Genomic DNA, 16,150 nt, shown 5'->3' with positions numbered 1-16,150 from the left:
ACTGTCTGAGGCATCTGCAGTGATAGGTACTGCTTTATAGGGAAATAACACACAGCTGTGGGGTTCTCCCACTGTCCTTGTCCTCATTTTTAGTCTGTCTCTCACTCAGGAAGTGAGCTGGCCCGATGAAGAAGTGAAAACTGCTGACTTGTGTACAAAAATAATATTAGTTTCTCCTTTAAATGGCATCACTGTACTGCTCGTATCACTAACAAGACAGCAAAATAAAGCGCTGTAAATGGTTTTCCAATATGTAAATCAAGGGGGTCAGAAAATTGTGTGAAACATATTTTCTTACAGCATAAAAACATCGTCAGTATAAATAAAATAAATCGGGATATCAAGTGGCAACCAGCTGGAGATGAAATCAAGACAAGAGAATACAGAAGGTTAAAAAGCCTTTATGTGATCAACTTGATCACTCCATATGTACAAGCGGCAGTACAGCAGACACTGAATTATGTCACACGACATGGCCACTCACACAGACCAGACACACCAGCCTCTGGGGTGTGTGGAATATCATCTATAATCTAGAAATACAGTCCTGAGGGACACATAGGAAATGAGTGTGTGTAATTGAAGGCATGAAAAAAGCATATCCCATTAATGAGAGCAGAGGAAGTGTCATGGCACAAATGACTCGGAGCAGGTTAGAGAGGTAACGACATTAGGTTGGGAAGAAAGTCTTTTGGGTCGTCTGTTGTTAACCATTATCTCCAGCTAATCACTGGACTTGCTAATTTTATGAAAACACAGTAAACTTTGATCAGTTGTATGTTTTACAGTTTTACAAAAGTTTATTTAGAGCAGCAATAAAGAATGACATTTAAAAATGATTACTGGGATACAAAAACGAGTATAAACACAGGCTTTCATGTAGACGCTCGCTGCTAAAACACAGTGTCAAAAATATTGAGTACTTTACACAAACAATATAAAACAACGAGAAAATAAAAACACTGTTTCTTAAAGTATGAGTTTTCAGTGAGGTCTCTAAAAACTAGGCGAATGTCTACATTTGTGGTAGATACCCTGCAAGTCACTTTGTGAACTATTGTCCTGGCAAATCTACTCTATAGCCTATTTAATATCAAAATATATTAGATATACTAAAATCAAGTACCAGATATGGCATTAAAGTTACTGAATCTAAAAAGGACATTATCACAAACCACCTTACACAGAGGAACTAAGAGTGAGTATTTGTACTTGAGCAATACTGGAAATGTTTTCAAATAAGCTGCACAAAGGTCAGAGTGACAGTTTTAAATGTCTATGGCAGTTTTGTCCTCTCTGGCTTGTCTGCTGCCCACCCGTCTCCGACCCTCCATCAGAAATGACAGCACTATCACCCAGCGCTGTGCTAGTGACCGCTGTCGTGCGGCGCTTTCGCATTGTTTAAAGTAGGTGGTTGTTCCAGTGGCGACAGCATCAAACTGCTCAGTTAGAAGCCACACCTCCCAGATGAGTGTCAGTCCATTCATGATCATCATTACAACAACCCAGAAATCCTCACCTAACAATGTGAGCCACAATGAGAAGCTGTGGCTGCCTCCAGGCATCTTGCTGTACAGGTAACTTATTCCCGTGGCAACAAAAAGAAGGTGGGCAGCCACCATGGAGAGGATGAAGACCAGGAACAGGCGGTGGTTACCTCGGCCAATGCACCGGTTGAGGAAAAGGCAGTGATGGTCGTAGTCTTTAATGCACATTTCACACAGCTTGCAGTGTTTAGTGTAGTCAGGCTGAAAGAGCTGTGATGAAGACAGGAGAAGGTCATCAAAATATTAGAAAGAAGTAATGCATTTTTATGTATAGACTTTACCAAAAAAAATGGACAGGGCTTTAAACCTGCATTCTTTCTAATGACCCACATAAGGCCACTCAAAAAAATGTGTCTGCTTGGTAATATTCAACTAATTTACATTTTTCATCCCAGAAAAAAAATGTATATGTGTGACACAAGCTGTACGGAAGAAGGATGAGAATGAAGATGACAGATTAATTTCAAAGCAAGAACTTTGATTCAGCGAGCTAAATTTTATAATCTGGAAATTTAAATCTTGCATATAAAGTTCTATTTCATTTAATAGTTTTTAATCAGATATTGGCTCTTTACATGATGTGTTACTGAGGGGCTCAATAGAGCTGTGGTTACAGATTTGCCTAACAAGCAAAACATCCGCGGCTTGATCCCGGGAGGAGACACAAAGCCATTTTTGATTCCATCAAGAAGAGCATCTGGCATAGAAATCAAACATGTGGAGCTACCTGCTGTGGTGATATTTGTTAAAAAGGGAGCAGACGAAAATAGGCAAAAAAACTGAAGTATACTAATACTACTACTACTAGTCAGTTTAGTCTTTCTAAACTAGATAGCTTCAGTACTGTGGTGAAGTTTACATCAATTTATGCTGTTGTAAGGAGACATCCAGAGCAGATGGTGATGATGCTGATTAAATTCACTTACTAAATTCTACCTTTTATACTAGCTTTAGGCTGTCTGAATCTGGAATCTATGTGCTAATGTATCTTGTTCAATTTTTTCTTTTTGCTAAATCCACAGGAAACAGTGAATACTTGAGTAGCAGTACATGTCACAGCCTGTAGACAAAGAAAAATATATCAGATCTCACAAATCAAGTCATTATGTGACTTATTACCAAGTGATTCTTTTCCTCTCACCTCACTGCAACATCAGATCTTAGGGTTCCCCCACCTACCAAATCACTGCATATATTACCTGGCAGCTCTGATATCTGTGGTCTTAACACACGTGCGTGAAGACCTTTTCTAATGTGAGGGGAGTTACAATTAGCAGAAAGGCTATGCATAAATTTCAAGATCTAAACAGAAAGAGTGATAATTAGAAAAATAACTACATACAATATAAAGTGTGGCATGTAAAACAAGTTACCAACATGCCCATATGAATGTCTCACCTCACAGTATGGACAGAACCTTTGTGGGCTCTGGTTCTTCTCCACCAGATCAGCGATACAAGAGAACTGAGGATCTGATTCTGCTCTGTCTAGTGTCCCAGGGTCTTGTGTCAGAACCTTACAGAATAACCCAAGGAGTATGGAAAAGTGGACCATCGACACCTGGGTTAAACTACTGGTTGGCCACACACATTCACAACATTAAGGATAAAAATTTTAATAGCACACTTTACATACATTTAAACAGTCTCGGTAGAATACCAAATAAACTAGCTGCAGTTTACATCAGTGTTTGCTGGAATTCATATAAAATTGTAAAATGTATATATATGAAAATGTGAAAAATGTAACAGTCAGTAACCAAAGATTAGTGTAAGCAATTCAAAATGGTAAATATGGTTAAATTTTCATCTTTTCCCTTTCCTGAGTTACACCATTTTTTTTTGTTTTCGAGTGGTTTATAATGTTGCAGTGAAGTTGAGTTTTGACTTCTTCTTCGCCACACCTGCCTCCATATCACCATATCCCTATCCTCTTTTCCTTCAACCCTCTGCATGTCCTTCTTCGCTCCATCTGTGAATCTCTCCCATGTTCTTCCTCGCTGCCCATATTTAGCATCCTTCACCCAGTGTATCCACTATCCCTCCATCTCAGCCTTGTATCTCTAACTTTGTCTCCAAACTGCTCATACTCTTTTCTAACCCTGTCCCTCCTGGTCACTTGCACCAAACTCTTAGCATCTTCATCTCCCCCACCTGTATTTTTGTCAGCACCACCATCCACAAATAATACATCACAGCAGGTCTCACTACCATCTTGTAAACCTTCCCTATGACTCCATCTGTCACAAATAACCTTGTTCACTTTGATTACACCCAATGCTTTGGATGGTTGACCCCCAGGTACTTAAACTTTCACTACCTCTACTCCTCGCATCTTCACTGTTACACCTGCCTCCCTCTCATTCACACATGTATTCTGTCTTGCTTCTAATTACTTCCATTCCTCTTCTCTCCAGAGCACATCCACAGCTCTTCAGACTCCAGACTCACAATCACAATATCGTCTGCAAACATCGTCGTCCACGGAGACTGCTGCCTGACCTTATCTGTCAACCTGTTCATCACCAGTGCAAAGGAGAAGGGGCTCAAAGCTGATCCCTGATGTAATCCCACCTCCATCTTCAACCCATCTGTCACTCCTACCACACACCTCAACAATGCCTTGCTCACTATTGTCCTCACTCTCTCCAAGATTAGATTAAACAAAGGTCCCCTCTATCCTACATATCTCCATATGTGACTATTTGAATATAAAATGTAGTCACTTCATCATACAGTGGCATTCTATTTTGTCATAAATAGTGTATGATTCTGATGTGTTCATCCATGCAGTTGAACAATTGTGCTGAACTCCTCCAAGACTCACAGCTCAGCTAACGTAGGTGTGTGAAAAGCTGAATTATCAAGAAATATGTATGAGCAAAAGACCTAGTATATGCTAGCTTTTCAAAAGGATATTAGGCATCATTTTTCCATAGAAGCAGAGCAGAGAATGGATCAAACCAGCAATGAGGGTTCCCAAGTAGATCGGGTTAGGTAACCTAGAAAGAAGACATATGCTATGTGATATAATAGCAGTAAAGGATGATTATTTACATGCACTGCAATTTTTGCCAAACCTTTGGTATGTGGTCATGCGGTGGTATTGTGTGAAAATGCTTCTGGCAAGCCATGGGAAGAGCAAACCACAGATTAAACCCCCATAGCCTCCCAACATGGCTGCAATCAGCAGGATGGCAGCTCCACTCAGCGATGGAAAAAACAGTGTCCAGTAGTATAAAACTGTTAAGAAAGAAGAACACAAAACACCCTTTTACCTGTTTATAAGATCACATTCAGCATAAAACATCTAAAAAAAAAAAATCCAATTTCAGAGTTGTAACATGAACTGTTTTGCAATTATTATCTTTGTGTTTTTATTGTAAAATAAATGAATAGAGCTCATATACAGATCCAAATGTACCATGAGACTCTCTGGGCTTGTGGTGTATTGGCTCATTAATGTACCGACTCAGTAGTTTGGTGAGTTGCTGATGTCTAGAGAAAAAATACAGCAGAGTAATAATCAGCATCATAATCCCAAGAGAAAGATCGAATCAGGAAAAGCAAACATACTGGATATTTCATAGGTACCAAAGGATGCTAGAATGAAATGCAGCATCCTTCTAGTTTTATGAGGGGGGTGTCACATATTTCTGGAAGCAGCAGATTCACCTAAATGTTTTGCCCTGTTTGCTGAGCTCCAGTGGAGTCAGGCCGCTATGATTCTTCTGATGGAGCATCCCGCACCCTGTTCTCTGCAGTAGTATCCAGCACACTTCCACTCCACCCCTCTCTGCTGCGACGTGAAGCGCTGTCGCACCCTGCTGGTCAACTGCATCCACAGCACACCTCTGAAACATATTTGCAAATCCCAGAAAATGTACATAATTTAAGCCTTAGTTTACATTTTAAACAGTTTAAAAGTGGAAAAGTAAAAAGAAGAAAAAACAAATATTTGCAAAAAAAGTGAAAAAGATAAAAACACCAACAGAATGCCTATTATTTTCAGACGCATTAAAACAGGTACAGGCATTGGTGGAAATCACTGCTCAGGCTCTTGAAAACAGTCAGTGACTACACTTCAATGCTCCATCCCCAAAATGCAAGTTGAAACCATGCATTCATCATGCAAATATATACTCTGTGTGCTACATGCAACACACAGAGTGAGAGACAACCAGTCACACTATTTACATTATTAATAATCCATACTCTAAATGTTTGGGTTAAAGAAGCACAAAGATCAAAAGTTGACTAAAGCATAAAGTCACAGTACATTTTTGTATGATGACGTTCGTCATCCCGGCAGCTTTTACACAATATATATTTGACTCAACATTGTTATTAAAACTTTTAGATTGGGCATTATCTTGTGTATTACTGTGTAATAATACTGTTACACAACTAAAGAGGGTGAAAGAGGCAGACAGTGAAAACTGTATCATACCTGGTCCTTGAGCAAATACCGAATAACTTCTGTGTTTCCTGTGGATGCAGCCAGGTGAAGGGGAGTCACCTGGTACATGTCTGTGTCTGTGAATCTAAACATTCCTGTCTCCCACAAATAGTGCACTGCAATGCTGGGAAAAACAACTAACAGTTAGTGCATGCATAATACAGTACTTTGCAAAAGTCACCCCACATTTCTTTATACTTTCCTTCCAAGAAGCCAGACTTTCTTCTCATTTTTATAAATGTCTTGAGCAATAGTTCTCCAGGCTTTCTGGAGGGTTTTTGTTTTTGTTTTAATTGAATTTTGGCTGCTTTTGCACTCATTTTCTGTTCAGGACATACAGGAATGTTCTGTCTGTTAACCCCCTTAACGCTGACCTGGACTAAAAATCAGTCCAATAGTTTTTTGGGGTTTTTTTGGAGTGATCAATGCAAATTTGGAAATGTTGGTTCTATCTATTTATGTTCAAATCAGTATACATACAGTGAGTGTCTACAGCCATCTGTAAAACTGGCAGAGGCTCTTTCATGGCATGGGACTGCATTTCAGCCAGTGGTGCTGGGAATCGTGTAAAAAATTATGAATGCAGAAAAGTACGGTAGGATTTTCATCCACCATGCAATACCATCTGGACAGTAACTGACTGTCAACAGCTTCTTTTGTCATTGTGACAATGATCCCAAACACCCTGCCAGTGCAGTAAAAGCATACCTGGACAGAAACACATATAGTAAAAGACTATCAGTGGACTGGGTTCACCAAAGCCCGGACCTTCTTATTAAAGCGGTGTGGAATTATTTTGACAGAAAATGGGAGCAAAGGCAGACAAGATTTAAGGAAGAGCTTTGAATGTCCTCCAAGAAGCCTGAAGAACAATTCCTGAAGTCATCTTAAAGAAATTCAGTTCAGGCTGTGTTGAAGAATAAAGGAGATATTAATGACTTTGAAACTTATTAGAACTGTATATCCTCTATGTCAACCTTATATACTGTATTTCTATTTCTATTTATGTTTATACATGTATCAATAGATCACTGCACCTATTTCCCATTCTTATAGCAAAATATAAAGAAATTAGGAGTGGTTCAGGGCTTTTGCATAGCACTGTATATATAACTGTGTAGTAGCCCATGGCAAAAACGACTAAGTTTGTGATACAATGTTTCATCTACTTACATGCTCCCCCCAGTGACCGCATGGTGCAGTGATGTTTTTCCCTGTAGGTCTATGAGACGTAAATCGGCCCCATACTGCATCATTTGATGTATGATGTAGATGTTCCCTTGCCTGATAGTAGTACAAAGTGCACAAGCTCAAATCAAGCTCTCACCTTGAAAATCCAGGCTTTAACTAAATATGCAGCTGCTGCTCACCTGCAGGCAAAATGAAAAGCTGTCTGTCCTGCATCACATGTCAGGTTAGGACCAGCTCCTGCACTAAGGAAAAGGTCGACCAAGGCTCGGTTACCATGCAGAGCAGCATAGTGGAGTGGGGTAAAGCCACCCCAACCTGAATGATGAGAAACGCATTTACATTACACAATCAAGCTTGATGACACTGACCTTCAACTCTGACTTTGACTAACAATATGAGACTGGCATAAATGCATCGACTGTCAGCCTGTTGACGCTGAAAGCCCTCTCAAGTTTGGGGGTTGGAGTAGTTCAGCACAATGTGACTTTGTGCTGTGTTGTCACTGGATCTGTCCATCTCTTCATCACAGGATCTGTGCCAGACCATCTCACAGAAGAGCTGCAGCAGAGTTAGGTTTCTTTTTGGCATTGTGGCAAAATCAAACCAAGAGAGACCAGAAAATGATCAAATATACAATAACATCCGGTAAAACTATAGTTAACTCCCAAACACATTTGCACATTATTCCAAAGTTCTAAAGCCAGGCATGGCAAACAGCATAAAGTGGGTATAAACGTTCTCTTTCTAACTAATGTTTCAGCAGTTTTCTCGCAATAAAATGAGGAAATTGAGAAATCCCGTCGCGATAAGGTTGAATAATGACCTTTTAAAAAAGCCAGATCTGAAGTTTGCACTGTATCTCTTCCTAGCTTACCTTTTTGCTTGAGTATAGATCGGTTACTCTGAACGAAGTGTATACACTCTTCAATATTTCCTCTCTGTATACAATCAAATATGTCCCCACCGCTGACGGAGGACACCGGATGCATTATGATGGGTACACGGAGGCCACCTTCTAGTGTTACCACCGACAGAAACTGCAAAGGAAGCAAAATCAACTCCTGGGAAGCGGCGCTACAACATCATAAGGTAAAGTGAGAAGGGATCTCATGTATCGCTACAAAGCAACCGACATCTTTCATTGTGTCAAACTGATTGAGGCAATCCACGCCCTGGACACCGCATTGGTTGCAAGGTGTCACGTGGCCGCGCTTTGCCCAAAGCACGTGGTCGCTATAAATACCATGACGCCTCCAAAGTAAGCAGTAGCGCTGTGCTGTGCCGCGATACCAACTATTACTAATACCAGTACCAATACTTTAAAAACATAATAACAGCTTATGTGGGGGAAGCAGAATGTCGTTTTGAAAATAAAACATAGATGATCCTATTTCACGATTTCTTAAAAAATAAATAAAAATAACAGTCAAAGTAGCCATTCATTTTTCCTGACTCTTTGAATACCCCCCTTCCTAATTATCTCCCTTCATCTATTTTCTTGTGTTAATTTAGTCTTTCTCCATCTCTTCCTCACTTCTCCACAGATGGTGCATCAGGATCAGTTGTTGCTGGTACTACTGTTCATGGTGCAGCAGCCCAGATAGTTAACATGTTGGTTAATTTGACACATTGGGCTGCATTTCTTTTTCTTTTCTTTTCATTGTTTTATCTCAGCTTTCCATCTTTTACCCACTTCTTCCACACTGAACCTTTTCTACAAGCTGCATGAGCGTGCAGCAAAGGTAGAGGAGGGAATGGGCTGTAAGTGCTTGTATCCACTGGGTCGCTCTTCAGGCCGGCCCATCGGCCGAAAAGTGCATCGGGAAAATGCCCTGTATGCCAGAGTACCTGACTTAGAGGGTAGAAACAACATATTGATCCGATCGCAATGCCAGTGTTGGTATCGATATTGTCGATATTTGGATGGCCCCGCCCACCTCTAGTAAACTGAAAGTGGCCTGGGGAACTTACCAGAATAGTGTAAAAGAAATGCAAACACCACGGTCATTTAATGGAAGTGTAAGGCATATACTGAAGGAAAAGAGAGCATGCCTTTTTTATTACTTGCCCCTTGCATTTAGTCGTGTAAGATTATGTAAGAATAGCATGGTTTAACCTATAGTGCTCAGGAGGTGAGCTTGTTGGAGTCGGAGGCTAAAATAAGAGTCCAGCTTTTTAACTTCAGAAGGAGCTCGTCAGTTACACATGTCGTCAGCTTACAAAGGTTGGTTAACACTTCTCGTTTTGAAAGTGGTTACTATATGACAGCTTGACCCTACAAAAGAGAGGGCAACTTTGACTGGGGAGCTGACTCATATGTGTGAAAACGTATGTGTGATTTCCATAGCCACACTGTTATCTTTACTCTTTAATTTGCATTCGCTAATTCTGGAACCCTCTTTAAGTGCAGGCATTTTCACTTGTGATACTTAATCTCAGTACTAATACTGAGCTATGCGGAAGGACATTGCTAAACCATTTTCTTTGCTACATCAGCGTCTCTGCTCTCTTTACTGAAAAACACCGGTTCACTTAACTTATCAAGCTTGAAAGTCTGTGTAATTTTGAGCCTTTTCTTTTACTCCCAACTGCTGTTGATGACACGTTTCTGTATCGTTAATACTCACAAGATGGCGCCGTTTAGTCATTTAGCTAAACACTTCACAAGTGCCGCACACGTCTGTGTGCAGAGTTTCTGCTGTGGTTATTGGCTTTAATTCACATTCACGAATTGTGGTGTGTTCTGCAACGTTGCTAAAGGCTAGTTTCTGTATTTAAAATACTACTTTAGCATATAAATACATCAACTGTCAACTTGCATGGGTTGCTCTTCTCATAGGTTGGTTTTGAAAAGTCCTTCCTAAACACAAACAGTCCAGCCATTCTATTTATTACCAGCAAACAAACAAAAAGCACTTTGTTTCCAATTGTTTCACCAGCAAGTCAATTCCTTCACGCCAATTCGTGACTAAAAGCCAGGTTTGTGGCTTTTGTTGGTGAGTCATGGGCCATGCCACTGTGATTAAATATCACAATAACCTTACAAGACCGGTCTATAAAAAGAAAAGGGACGTTTCTTTGAGCTGCAGTGGGAGGGCCTCATCTAGCCAGCTAAACAACTGTTATTTCACTTCTGCTTCTCTAAGGAAGTGGGAAAGCACATGACTCGCACCAGCTGATTTGAGTTGCTCAAAGTTCAGTCTACTTGGTGGAGATTAGTAAGAGGCGGGTACTTTTACAAAGGGGGCTGCAATGTATGCACTAGTCATGTCTTAGCAGGTTTCTTCTTGTCCATTCCTCCTGACATGGGAACAGAAACAGACCACTCAAGTAGTTGGAATAACACAGCACAGATGACAACATCACCTTAGTGCCAGGAAAACCCCAGATGGCTCTTACACAAACTCAGGTAAAGAATGATCTGTTGCATCTAAGTATTCATGAATTTTGTGGGAAATATGAAAAATGTGTTGGCTTTAAGTTAAGCCCTCTGATTCTTACCACCATTGTTCGTTATGAGTACGTGATTCAAAATGGAAAGTAGTCAAAATAGAGCGACTATAATATGGAAACGACACTCTGGCTACAATTGCCATGCAGTACAATGGCATGAATGTTTAGCAGTAAAACTCCTCACCTCCTGATATGCTGTTAAGCAGAAGTGAAACACATTGCCTCGCAGTATTTAAATAAAGGGCTTATTCAGAGTCACTTACTCCCAACAATGTTGTCCTATTATAAGGATAACAAGCTTTTGATTTTGGAAGTGCAGTTGTATTGAATTGACTTAGGAGTGCTTATTGTGTCATTTTCACACGAGCGATAACTGGTGCTGGTCATTTAACACTACACTACCGGCCTATTCTTAGCAAAAGATCAGTCTTATTTTTTTGACAAAGCAATGGTGCGTGTGAAGCGTGAAAAGTATCACACAGTAGCTCTCAAAGTACTGAAAGTTGGACATCCTTTGTAAAATGCAGACCCTTCATAAAGATGGTAATCAGTAAATGAGAATGGCACATGACTGCCAGTGGTTTGTCCTTCTGCCTATTTCTGAATTGAGACAGTGTGACCAGGGTTGACGGCAGAAGGTTTAGCTTGGGACAAATTAAACTGAGTGACACAAGTGAAGAAAATGTGATTAGATAATATTGTGAAGATTATATAACCTTGCTGTATCTAAAAAGAAAAAAGATGGAACTGTCATATATATTTTTTTTTCTTACCCCCTCCAGGAGCAAACCTTTAGAGGGGAGAGGATCAATAAGGAAACTGGAGAGCTGAGTGCTTCGGGAGAGTTAACAGTCTCTGTGGAGTTGAAGTCAGAGAAAGTGGAGGGCTCTTGTAGCAACCCTCAACTCACACAAGTGCTCAAAGAACAACTGCAGGAGCTGAGAATTCAAACAGCCTGTACCCCTGACCACAGAGCTGTTACTCTGGAGCAAAGAAAGGACCATCTGCGGAAAGTCCTGCCTCTATACATACAGGTATAGACCACTATAAGCAAATAAGTGCATACTTGCCACGGATTGTTCTTCTGTTTATTGTTTTCAGAATTATGTCTTGCACCTCAGTAGTCTACCAAGCATGTTATGTATTTCTGAATATTGTATAACACAGAACAAATTTTCTTCTTGAGAGCCTTTATTAGATTATGTCATTCCAGTTTGCAGTGGGGCCTAAGTTCAAATTTATAATCAACTTTGAAATGGGTAAGTAGATTGCTGGAGACAGTGTGGCATCTGGAAATGCTTCAAACCACAGGAATGAAGACTTAAAGCAACATTAGATGACAGTCAGATGTTTCAACCTTAGGTGATCTTATCACTGAGTGGTTCCAGAACTATTGTGTATGTTGTTCCTGTATCTTTAGATAATAATAAAAAAACAAAAACTCCTTTAAATTGGTGGCTTCATGCCTTACTTTGATTAACTGGTGAAAGAGGTTTTTCTGTTTTTTCCTCTCTCGATGCATCCCAGTTATGAGGAACCCTTACTGTTTTTTGTAACACTTGCATGCACTGTTTCACCACTGTGCTCTTACAAATGCAGACATAATTAGTCTCCATACAACCACACGGAACCTGATGGCTGTGTGTGGTTGTATGTGAAAACCTCACAACCTCATAAGTCCATCTTTAGCAAACTAAGTAAAATCTGATATTTTCTCATGGAACTGAAGACTGTATAGTGTGTGGTACCTTTCATTATTTATAGTATAAAACAGCGGTCTAAATGTAATATTTTACTTAACTTAATGCCAAGTACTTAGTTAAGTAAAATATTAGTTATCTTAATGTCAAGCTGACGAGATTGGCTACTGAGAGGCAAAAATCAGTTGCATTTTAACTTACTCTTACACTCAGTTTCAAAGTAATTCGCAGAGAGAACTCTTATTAATTAAATTAGTTACATCAAACATGTTGATAGTACATCAAATCCAAATAAATATTTCTGTTCTCAGTTTTTACTTAAAGGTTTTCAGAGAGGTATTGGGACTGTATTTTGTTGTATAGAGAGGGAAATGGTGTGCACAACATGTAACTTAGTACATGGCTACATTTACAAAAATCAGCTTCTTCTTCTTCTTCTTCTTCTTCTTCTTCTTCTTCTTCTTTTATTAGTCTTTTATTTATCCAGGTAAAACATCTCACTGAGATTAAAAATCTAATTTCCAAGAGAGACCTGGCATCATGGCGACATAAGTCAAAATACATGTGATGGTTTCTATCCTCTTCGATTCCAGGCCTGTGAAGATGGTGGCCGATTTGAAGGTTTGGACATCAAGGAGCTCGCAGCTCTCACCGCTGACACTGTCATCAGCATTGTCCACAAGAGACTGGCAGACAGACCTGCAGGTACTGCTTCTTACAGTAAATATAGCACAGTAAATTAAGACTTTGGGACTTTCCTCCACCTACTTCTGCTATTTCTGGGTGTCGCTGTTTTTTTCAGTCAGTTATTTTGGCCACTTGGTAAATGGGATGCATATTGAAAATCAAAAGCATACAGTACAGTGTAATGCAGACTGTTCTAAAAAATTATGAAAACACAGAAAGAGGTTACCACTTTTCTGGTTTTATATTTCTATTTCTCTGTCTCTCTCCCGTCTTACTCTCTGTTCCAACTGTTGCCCGTTGTTTATGAAACTGTATATTTCTTTAGATAAGAAAGAGAAAGTTATTTGAGGAAGTAAATGCTTCTTCTTTTTGACACGTGATTTAATTTAGAAAAAGGCCAGCATGGTCCCTGTAGTAGCTTATTAGTGATTTACCTCTTCTCAAGTTTAACCTTCATTTCATTTTAAATGAGTTTACTAGAAACTGTTGTGTATTAAATAAATTCAATTTAGTTATACTTTACTGAAACACTTCTAACTTAAAAAAAATCTGTTTGTTAATTTGGATTTATAATTATGCCAGCTAAGCACATGGTAAAGAACTAAATTGAGCAAAACCGCCGTATTTAACTGTTTTTGAGTTGCATTAATGCCTTCAGATTGTCACAATAAATCTGTTTAATTTGTTTGTTTTTAATCTCTCAGAGGAGGCCCGTGAAAAGGTGGTGCAGTTCTTCAAGAGGCCAGATAATGACACAAATCATGAAATGGAAGAAAGTTTAGGATGGCTGCTGTTAAAGTCTCTCTTGCTGCTTACAGCTGACAGCTCAGTGAGTCATTAACAGTTTTAAAGCATAGTAAAGTTTCAGTCGGGTTGCTACTCCATATTTTTAGTTGATCAGGTGAATTAATTATGTGTTTGTTTTCAGGATATACTGTCATGTATAAATCAAGAACTCCCTGGTGCTTTGATGAAATGTCTGTACCTTCTAGTGTGCCTTCCATCTAAAAAGGAGAGCATCAAAATAGAAGAAACCTTTCAGGAAACATTAACACAGGTTAGTAACAACTGACTTCTCCCTTTAGATGGCAATGGGTTATTTTTGTTTCTGTGATTTTTGGTTTTCTGTTGTGCAAACTCACATTTTCTTCTTTCCCCAATTTTTGACAAACCATACTTCTCTCGTCTTTCTCTTTTAGGTTATTCTTCAGCTGTGTAGGCTGCCAGTCAACGTGGAGATACTGGTAGAGACTCAGGAACTGCAGTGTCTTATTATTGGTCTCACGTCATTATGGGATCAGACCAGTGCCACCTGGAGGTATCAAGCCTCCCGCATCCTCAAAGCAGTCTCTGCTGTAGCAACAAGCAACACTGTCCCCAGCTTACTAGGTAAGATAAAACACAAATATTTGCAGTAATTAACATTTTTGTAGCAAGTATAGTCTTCTTACTGATTTGCTTCTTACTTGTAATAGGCCTCATTGCACTCTTAAATATTGTGTCAAAACAGGATACATAGTAGCATGAGTGGGAAGTGATTTGTGCAGTAATGAATTAATTATAGCAAGAAACATGATCTAACATCTCAACAGAGTTGTACTGAAAGTCACATGAAGCCTTAATAAGCACAAATAATTCATTCGAATGTTCTAGTGCACATGGGTTTACTCAATTTATTTTGGATACCAAGATGCTATCAACACTTTTCCATGTGGTATTTTGGTCAATTGACTCTGTGCCACTTTGCTGTGGAATTAACATTCTACTGCAGTTTGTGGAACTTTGCACTAAGAAAAACATTTTATTAAGTCACTATTCAAGACTGCTATAAAGATGTATGGTTGAAAAAAATTGTTTGATTCAACTGTAAACTTTTATGCAAATGGATGTTGTTGTCAATTCGCTAACCAAGAACACTGCTTTTCTTATTAGGCAAGAACTGTGTTCGCATCTGCATCCAGAACCTCTTGCACATCACTGGTGATGTCTCAGGATCACTGCTAGCTGAGGTGGCTGTGGCTGTGTTTAGCTTCATTAGAGACACCTATCACCTCAGTCCAGCCCTGTTCATCGAGTTTGACACAAACAATGGTTACAAGGCCCTCGAGAATATCCTGAAACGGTGAGAATAAAGGTCGCTGACACAAAAAACAATGAAACAGAAGCTGAAGTTAATGATACTCAATTAAAAACATATTAAGCAGACATACTTATCTAAAGACAATTAAATATGTTAAAAGAATTGTATTGTTGTTTTGTTGGTCTTTGTAAGCAAGGAGATGCACATTAGTGAAAGTTAAGTGGAATTTATTAGGATACAACCACTTCAAGTAATGAAATGTTTCATATAAAATCAATTTGGTTGGCCAGCACAGAGGAAGCTTTATTTATCTTTAGTAAAGAGCTTATCTTTAAATATTTATTTCTACTCATCATTTCTTATCTTTGTTGTCTCCTATTGTTATAAAATCATTAGCTGTGAGGAGGGCGTGTCCTTAGAGCAGTTTCAGCCTGTGGAGGAGTTACTGGCTCTCATTGGGTCTTTCACTCTTCTTGGAAAAACTGAACTGAAAGTGGCTCTTTGTGTCACCAACCCCCAACCTTCAGGCTTTAAATTTGACCCTCCACTCACTAAAGGTAGGCCAAGCCTTCATAATAAGCTCTCTATTGTTATTCTCAGGACACCTGTCACTAATTATCACTTAAGAGCTGATTGTACCTTGAGGATAAACTCTGTATTTGGAAGAGATGCTTCATATTCCAAACCATCTAATTAATATCAGTTGCATGGCTCAGCAAAGACAGAATCAGATTTCCCTCCCAGAAGAACCACACAGGTCATCCCTCCTTTGCACGTTTGCCTTTATATAACCCACCCAAACTACACTACCCACTTCCTATGATTTCCCACACATCCTGACTCCCCATACAGCTACCCCCACTGCAGCACACAACGCCCCTCGGGTTAACAGGAAGCTGAGGTGATTATGTCTGGGATGATGAAGTGGAGGCTTCCCCTCTAACTCTGTTAGGATGCCCCACATCCATTCACCACTGGCCTACAGCAACCAGTCATCTATCATGGATGCACACACATCTCTATCAACACTCATA

At 39.5% G+C, this 16,150-nt stretch overlaps 2 protein-coding genes across 4 annotated transcripts in view; one reads left to right on the top strand and one right to left on the bottom strand.

The window, feature by feature from the left end:
- Nucleotides 1-385: 385 nt before the first annotated feature.
- Nucleotides 386-9,119, bottom strand: LOC309719998 (uncharacterized protein). The gene is made up of 10 exons (XM_082556481.1): nt 8,071-9,119; nt 7,376-7,511; nt 7,179-7,289; nt 5,997-6,129; nt 5,222-5,400; nt 4,971-5,044; nt 4,627-4,789; nt 4,466-4,548; nt 2,946-3,136; nt 386-1,757 (listed from the first exon to the last, which is right to left on the bottom strand). The coding sequence occupies exons 1-10, from the start codon at nt 8,183-8,185 to the stop codon at nt 1,269-1,271; spliced, it is 1,674 nt and encodes a 557-aa protein (XP_082412607.1). The 5' UTR covers nt 8,186-9,119; the 3' UTR covers nt 386-1,268.
- Nucleotides 9,120-9,134: 15 nt separating this feature from the next.
- wdfy4 (WDFY family member 4) overlaps nt 9,135-16,150 on the top strand; it is a 38,570-nt gene continuing 31,554 nt past the window's right edge. For all 3 annotated transcript variants that reach the window (XM_082556465.1, XM_082556466.1, XM_082556464.1), the window contains exons 1-9: nt 9,135-9,420; nt 10,512-10,605; nt 11,432-11,683; nt 12,943-13,054; nt 13,741-13,865; nt 13,965-14,093; nt 14,236-14,425; nt 14,969-15,158; nt 15,513-15,673. In XM_082556465.1, the coding sequence (XP_082412591.1) occupies nt 10,585-10,605; nt 11,432-11,683; nt 12,943-13,054; nt 13,741-13,865; nt 13,965-14,093; nt 14,236-14,425; nt 14,969-15,158; nt 15,513-15,673 (1,180 nt within the window). In that variant the 5' untranslated portion in view covers nt 9,135-9,420; nt 10,512-10,584. The remainder of the gene's footprint in view (nt 9,421-10,511; nt 10,606-11,431; nt 11,684-12,942; nt 13,055-13,740; nt 13,866-13,964; nt 14,094-14,235; nt 14,426-14,968; nt 15,159-15,512; nt 15,674-16,150) is intronic.

The sequence above is a fragment of the Aulonocara stuartgranti genome, assembly GCF_965226115.1.
Source record: "Aulonocara stuartgranti genome assembly, chromosome: 13".
Lineage (NCBI taxonomy): Eukaryota > Metazoa > Chordata > Actinopteri > Cichliformes > Cichlidae > Aulonocara > Aulonocara stuartgranti.
This window is presented reverse-complemented; position numbering and strand designations above follow the sequence as displayed.

What these genes read in the sequence shown, in the direction of transcription:
- LOC309719998 (XM_082556481.1), bottom strand. Translation starts at nt 8,185, where the DNA reads ATGCATCCGGTGTCCTCCGTCAGCGGTGGGGACATATTTGATTGTATA. An exon ending in GCGGTCACTGGGGGGAGCAT is followed by an intron (nt 6,130 to 7,178) that starts GTAAGTAGATGA and finishes TGTTTTTCCCAG; the next exon opens with CATTGCAGTGCACTATTTGT. An exon ending in CGCATGACCACATACCAAAG is followed by an intron (nt 4,549 to 4,626) that starts GTTTGGCAAAAA and finishes TCTTCTTTCTAG; the next exon opens with GTTACCTAACCCGATCTACT.